At 41.1% G+C, this 7,550-nt stretch overlaps 1 protein-coding gene across 1 annotated transcript in view; it reads left to right on the top strand.

The window, feature by feature from the left end:
* Positions 1-7,550, top strand: part of LOC110315778 (cytochrome P450 4A12A) — a 22,719-nt gene that overhangs the window by 13,585 nt on the left and 1,584 nt on the right. The window contains exons 5-11 of the mRNA XM_021189746.2: positions 2,224-2,348; positions 2,661-2,815; positions 3,240-3,346; positions 3,441-3,631; positions 3,732-3,865; positions 4,711-4,775; positions 4,928-5,004. Of these exons, the coding sequence (XP_021045405.1) occupies positions 2,224-2,348; positions 2,661-2,815; positions 3,240-3,346; positions 3,441-3,631; positions 3,732-3,865; positions 4,711-4,775; positions 4,928-5,004 (854 nt within the window). The remainder of the gene's footprint in view (positions 1-2,223; positions 2,349-2,660; positions 2,816-3,239; positions 3,347-3,440; positions 3,632-3,731; positions 3,866-4,710; positions 4,776-4,927; positions 5,005-7,550) is intronic.

The raw sequence follows: 7,550 nt of genomic DNA, 5'->3' as shown, positions 1-7,550 counted from the left end.
CATTGGGAAGAGAGTCCCCTTGATCTTGCAAACTTTATATGCCCCAGTACAGGGGAACACCAGGGCCAAGAAGTGGGAGCGGGTGGGTAGGGGAGCAGAGTGGAGGAGGGTATAGGGGATTTGGGGGATAGCATTTGAAATGTAAATGAAGTAAATACCTAATTTTTTTTAAAGTAAAAAAAAAAAAGAATTATAATGTCATCTTGGTGGATTTTTCCTTTGATGAGAATATAGTGTCCTTCCCCAGCTCTTCCAATAACTTTTTGTTCGACATTTATTTTGGCAGATAGAAAAATGGCCGTACCAGCTTGCTTCTTAGGTGCATTGGCTTGGAATAACTTTTCCCAGCCATTTACTCTCAGGTGATGTTAATATTTGTTTCTTGGATACAGCAGAAGTATAGATCCTGTTTCCACATCCACTCTTTTAGTCCTTTTATTGAGGAATTCAGATAGTTGATGTTGAGAAATATCAATAACCAGTGATATTTGATTCCTGTCATTTTGGTGTTGTTGCTGTTGGTGGTGGTAGTGGGGTGTGTGTGTGTGTGTGTGTGTGTGTGTGTGTGTGTGTGTGTGTATTTGAAATAGAGAGTGGCAGGGAGGGAGAGAGAGAGAGCATGTTTCCCTTTTTTTACTTTGCTGCTTTGAGATTATTTATTCCCCATGTTTTCTTTGATGTACTTAACCTCTTAGCTTGGAGTTTACTTTCTAGCACCTTCTGTAGGACTGGATTTGTAGAAAGATACTGATATAAATTTGTTTTTAGCATGGAATATCTTATTTTTTTCCAACTGTAGTTATTGAAAATTTTGCTGGGTATAGTAGTCTGGGCTAACATTTTTGGTCTTTTATAGTCTGCAGGACATTTATTGAGGCCTTTCCGACTTTCAGAGTTTTCATTGAGAAGTCAAGTGCAGCTCTAATACTTTATATGCTACTTGGCCTTTCCCTCTTGCAGCTGTTAATATGTTTTCTTTTGTTCTGTACATTCAGTGTTTTAATTATTGTGCTGAGGGAACTTTCTTTTCTGGTTCTGTGTATTTGGGGTTCGGTATGCTTTTTATACTTTGATAGGCATCTCCATTTTTGGTCAGGGAAATTTTCTTCTATGATTTTGTTGAAAATATTGTCTGACTTTGACCTGAGTTTTTTTCTTCCTCTGTTCCTATTATTCTTAGATTTGGCCTTTTCATGGTATCAGATTCCTTGGATGTTTTGTGCCAGGAATTTTTTAGATTTAACATTTTGTGTGACTGATGTATTAATTTCTTCTATGTGTCTTCAGTGCCTGAGATTCTCTTTTCCATTTCTTGTATTCTGTTGGAGTTCCTAAAATTTCTATTTACAGATTTCCCTCACTTTTCTTTATTGATTCTAATTTCACTTTCAGGACTTGAGTGGTTTTGTTCATTTTCTTCCACTTATTGCTGTGTTTTCATAGATTTATTTAAGGAGTTTGTTTCCTATTTAATGACCACTATTGTATTCATAAAGAGTGTTTTAAGGTCTTTTACTTGAACTTTAACTATATTGGAATACTCGGGACCAGCTGTGGCCAAGTTGCAGGATATATTGTCCTGGCTGTTCTTGTTTATGGTTTTATGCTGCCTATTAGGCATCTGAGATTGGGAAGATTATAATTCTAGGTGATGATAACTGGGCTTGTCTTTGTTGAATAGGTTCCTCAGTTTCTGTTTTCTCTCTGGTTTTTAGGAGAAAGTTGGGGCTGTGTTTTGCCTGCTAGAAAATCTTTTGAGGTCCTGATAGGTATGGGCACTGGGGGTTCCAGGTAAAATCAGTTTCTGAGTATTGGGACCTGAGATTTAGAAATGGAGATGGGCTTGAAGGGATTTACAAGATAAAGGGAAGCGGGGTGTTCCACCAGGATGTGGGCAGAAAGAGAAAGGCAACAGCAGAATTCTAAAAGAAGCTAGGCATATGATTAGGGGATTAGACTTAGAGGAAAGGAGGAAGAAGTGAAGGTCTGCAGAAGAGAGTAAACATGCAATTAGCTACCTACTTCCCTGATCAGAACTCCCTGTATTCACAGGGAGTCCCTCTGGAGTTTCTTAATTTAAGTAAGTTGACAGTGAAAATCAGCCATTACAACATCTGACACAGGGAGTCATAAAATCATATCTAGAGATGAAGGAAATGAGTCTGTTCCAGTTAGCACTAGCCTTCTGAGAGACTTGGATTCAGTTCTCTACTTCTATTACAGGATAAATGGGAACAGATTGTTGGCCAGGATTCCACCCTGGAGATCTTCCAACACATCACCTTGATGACCTTGGACACCATCATGAAGTGTGCCTTCAGCCACGAGGGCAGTGTCCAGTTAGACAGGTCAGGAACATCCCTGAACTATAGACTTTGGTCTTGTCAACTGATGTGGCCTCACCTGAGAAGTAGATGGAACAGCTTATATACTAATGTCCACAAAACACAAGATTCTCTATTCTGTCTCAGATATACTGTAGATTTCCAGATAGATGGATGCCTGAATGTGAAGTCATCTTCTAAATACATGGTGTTTGCAGGGGTTTAAAGTAAGAAACAACATGCATCATAGAATCATCTCTGTCCAAATTAAGGGAATTACCACTCTGTCTGTGGGTCATATCCCCTTATCATTGCTCTGTTCCTTTGTATTCACAGAAAATACAAGTCCTACATCCAGGCAGTTGAGGACCTAAACAATCTCACTTTTCTCCGTGTGCAGAACATCTTTCACCAGAATGACATCATCTACAGAGTATCCTCTAATGGCCGCTGGGCCAACAGTGCCTGCCAACTTGCCCATAATCACACAGGTTCTGTCTGTTTCTCTTCTCTCTCCTCTTTTACCATGGTAAGCCTAAAGAGGCCAACCATAATTCTGAGACAGAGCCAGGTCCCTTGGTCCTCTGAAGGATGTAAGATGAATTCATGTTGGGTACTTTTCTAGTAAAAGAAAGCTAAGATGTAGGGTACTGGATAATGTGTAGTAGTTACCTGGGACATCACATTGGTGATAGTAAATGAAATCATCCCAGCAGGATCCAAAAGGATCTTCTCCAGTTGTTATCCCCAGGGGCAGCCTGATCTCTGTCAGGTATGCTGGCCTCTCACATCTTACCCAACCCTTGACTACATACATCCTTGCCTCTAGCAGGAGTAGAGGTTGGGAAAGAGGGTATATGGGCCTCTTAGGAGTTGTGCTTTCATCTTTGCCTGGTAACTATTATAATTTGACAGACCAAGTGATCAATTCAAGGAAGACTCAACTTCAGGATAAGGAAGAGATGGAAAAGGTTAAGAAGAAAAGACGATTGGATTTCCTGGACATACTCCTGTTTGCCAGAGTGAGTGTATGAAACCAGATGAGAGACTTGGGACTTGACCTAGAATCAGAGCATAAGAAACAAACATTACTCTCTCATCTGTGGTCTTATCCAGATGGAAAATGGAAATAGCTTATCTGATAAGGACCTTCGTGCTGAAGTAGATACTTTCATGTTCGAGGGCCACGACACTACAGCTACTGGTATCTCCTGGATCTTCTATGCTTTGGCCACAAATCCTGAACACCAACAGAGATGCAGGAAGGAGATCCAAAGTCTCCTAGGAGATAGAACTTCTATCACCTGGTAAGTGGTTGCTCAAGATGGATGAGATTTCTGTCTTCTGATAGTGGGAAACTCCTGGTTGTCCCAGCTCAGTATGACTTTTGGATGGGCCTCATTTCAGGGACGACCTGGACAAGATGCCCTATACCACCATGTGCATCAAGGAGGCCCTGAGGCTCTACCCACCTGTACCAAGTGTGAGCAGAGAGCTCAGCTCACCTGTCACCTTTCCGGATGGACGTTCTTTACCCAAAGGTATGAACTCCCCAGACCAATTCAGCAGGGGCAAAGAAGAATGGGAATTCCATGCTTCTTCAGCAGTTTTGAACTAGTGAAATCTCTAATAGAATTCCCATGCCTTATCAGTAGTGATGAAAGGATTTTTACTTGAAGTTAGAATGTAGTGTGTGAAGTGCTTTGCATACAGTTAGACCTCAGAAAAATCTCAGAAAATAAATGCCAACCTCTATATTGAACTTCAGCCTTTAGGCATTAGTTGCCAAATTATTATATGACATAAAAGAAATCTAGGTAACTGTTGGGAATATATGTTTCTTTCTATGGATGAAGGCAAATGAGGAAGTTTAGGGACTTCCATGTCATGGATGAAACATATTCCACTGTCTGAGGATCCCTCAAATTGATGGGCGAGTTCAGCTGACAACTAGATCTAAGTTATGTATCATGGTAGGAGAATATTCATGTAATCATCATTGGGCATGATTTCCTCTTGTGCCACAGTGAAGCTGTGTAAACAAGAAAAGATAATAAGTCTTGCTGAGGTTCCAGAATCTCATCTAAAGATGGGTATACAATAGTTGCTTTTGGAAGCTACCTGTGAATATTGAATGTGGCAAAGGTCCACGAAAGACATTTCATGAAAAAGAGAGTTAATATAATAGTGATTTTTGTTATCACACCTAGGCTCATGGTTTTAGGCAAGTAACTCACACTCAGTGCTTCACCAAGCCCACCCTACTTCTCTGTGATTAAAATGATGACTCCAGCATGCAGACCATTTGTGTGTTCTTATTCTCTGCAGAATATGGGAGCTAGTGCCCTACCCATTGACATAACCAGTCATTTTTTGTACCACTCAGGTATCAGTATCATGCTTTCCTTCTATGGCCTTCATCACAACCCAACTGTGTGGCCAAATCCAGAGGTAAAATGGGTAATGGGAGAAGGTCAGGGGAGGATATCTCAGGACCAACACTATGCTTCCTCCCACTCTCACTCCTGGACATTTGGTCCCTCCATGAGTTGGAAGCAAGAGTTTGACTCCTACCTACCCTGAATCTGGTATTCATACTGCAGGTGTTTGATCCTTCTCGATTTGCACCAGGGTCTTCCCGACACAGCCACTCGTTCCTGCCCTTCTCAGGAGGAGCAAGGTGAGGTGTAACAAATGGAGAAAAGAGTAGTCTCTGGGTACATATCTAGTATCTCTGATTCCATAGTTCCTATGTGACATCTTTAGGTGTTGTAAGTGGGGGGCATTTTCTGTGTCCCCCAAAAGGTTTGGTATTTAAGGGTGCAACTGGGGGGGGTGGCAAACTACTCTTCCCCAGGGCCATGTAAGTTTGTGTCAGTGTGTGTTTCCAACTTCAGTGTGTGTTGATATTTTCATTCATTTCTAGAATATGAATCTTCATACTTAGGTTTTCTCATGTAAACTGGCTCTTAGGCATTTGTTTCCCTCATCTGTTAAAGGATGGGTGGATGTCTCCATCACTCTCAACCCTTCCCAACACTTCTGTTTAATTCATCAATCAGTCACAACAATGAATATAAAAAATATTTTTGTGTTTTTAGAATTGTGTTGAAGTCCTGTATGAAAAACTGAGAGCCCTCTGTGGTAGGGTAGATACCAATGAGTCTTCTATATAGTTTTTATTTCTAGCCCAACAAAATTTCAACTGCATATTAAGATGTCTAGTTTCCCAAAGAACAAAATTAGGAGAGAAGTTTACACTGTAGAGCTGTGACTCCTTTACCAGTTTTGAAAAATGGGGAGAATACATTAGACATGACCTATCTATAACATGTACTATGTGTACACTAACAAACATTCCTGAAATGGCTGTTGAGCTAGAACATTACAGTGCAGAGAGCTGTTATGAAATGTGTAAAGGTTGGAGGACTGTCATCTTGTGGAATGAGAATTGCCACAGAAGTAATGAAGAGAAAGAAGGCTTTCTTTGTCCACAATTCAGTGACTTTCTACCATGCCTAATCAATTATCACAGAACAGGTTGTAAGCATATTGTTTATCAAGGATAAGTTTACCTAGAGGTGAACACTTCCTCTTAGGGCTCAGTTAAAATTAATGATGAAATCATTGACAAATGAAAGAGAACCAGGTAGTTCAGTTGCCATAAAAATTTTACTTTGGCAACACATCTTATCTGTTTATACAAGGAAAAATTTAGAGAAAGCTTCACTGTATAAAAATGATTAAATCACAGGGTTTAATTCATGTTAAAAAACTGCTATAAAAATTTTTAGTTAAAAAAATAAATGCTATGCAACAAAAAAATTTTTTTTTACTTTTTGTGTACTCTAATTCATTTTTTAAAATTAGAAAAAATCCACACACAAAAGTATTTATTAAAGTTCTTTTTCTCTGGCCCAAGTCCTATGCTGTGACAAAAGTGCAGAGACATAGGGTCCTCCCTCCAGTTCAGCAGCAAGAACAGAAAGCTGGTCTACAGAATCAGCCACAACTGTGAGAAACAGACATCATTTCTTTCTTCCTTGATATTTTCCTTTACTCACTGAGAAGTTAGTAGAATGATCAACATTCCTGGCACTGTCCTATGCCCTGGACTGAGCTGTGGCCTCCAATGAGGCACACCAATGGCATGCCTTGGCAGAAGGATGAGGACTAGCTTCTCGTTATTCTGAGCCTTGAGTATGTGGAGGGGGAGACAGAGATAGAGGCAGACAGAGAGACAGAGGCAGAGAAAGGGACAGTGAGGGAGAGAGACAGAGATGGAGAGAGGGGCAGAGAGGGAGAGAGACATAGGCAGAGGTGGAGAGTTTCTCCTTGGCCTCAACATTTGCTGAGATAAATAGGGGCTGGAAAGGTAGAAGTGGGAGGCAATAACTTACAGGGGGTGTGGCTGCAGCTGAGCCATCTAGACACTAGTCTATGAGTTTGGAACAATAGGAAGGTCAATATGAAGAGATGGAACTGGGGAGAACCAGTAAAGTCCAGAAAGAAACCGAGGGCGAAATACAGGGACAGTCCTGGAATAGAATTAAAGGCCGATGGGTGCTTGTGGACTGAGAATGAACTGGTGTCTCACCACTGAGTGGGAGGCAGAGAAGCAGGAGCTTGAGGATCCCCAGCCTGGCACATTCTCCAGGAACCTCTCCATAAATATCTGACTCCTATATTAGAACCATATTTACTTTGCCCCAAAGACAATGATTGTTAAGAGTGTGATCCATCCATCTCCATGTTGCCCTGACCAGAAAAATCCCCACTGGTGGATCAGAAACTCTTAATATGGAGAGTCAACTAGCTAAAGACTGATACTAAAAGGTCTGGTCTAACTGGCTGATTCCTTACGTCTCAAAGCAGGATTAGAGCCAGTTTCAGAAAAGAGAGGTATTTATAAAGGATTAAGACAGCAAGAAAGGACATGTATGACAGGAGCCCAGCATAACTATCCTCTGAGAGGTTCCACCCAGCAGCTTACTAAAACAGATGCAGAGGCTCACAATCAAACATTGGATGGAGCTTGATTGAGAGCTCCAAAGGGCATAGGAACTCTGCAGGAAGATCAACAGAGTCAACTAACCTAGACCCCTGGGGGCTCTCAGAAACTGAACCACCAACCAAAAAGCATACACAGGCTGGAATAAAACACACACATGCACAGGCACACGCACACATGCACACACGCGCACACACACACACACACACACACAC

Source organism: Mus pahari, unplaced genomic scaffold (genome assembly GCF_900095145.1).
Source record: "Mus pahari unplaced genomic scaffold, PAHARI_EIJ_v1.1 scaffold_11093_1, whole genome shotgun sequence".
Lineage (NCBI taxonomy): Eukaryota > Metazoa > Chordata > Mammalia > Rodentia > Muridae > Mus > Mus pahari.
Note: the sequence above shows the minus strand (reverse complement) of the source record. Positions and strands in the feature narration are given on the sequence as shown.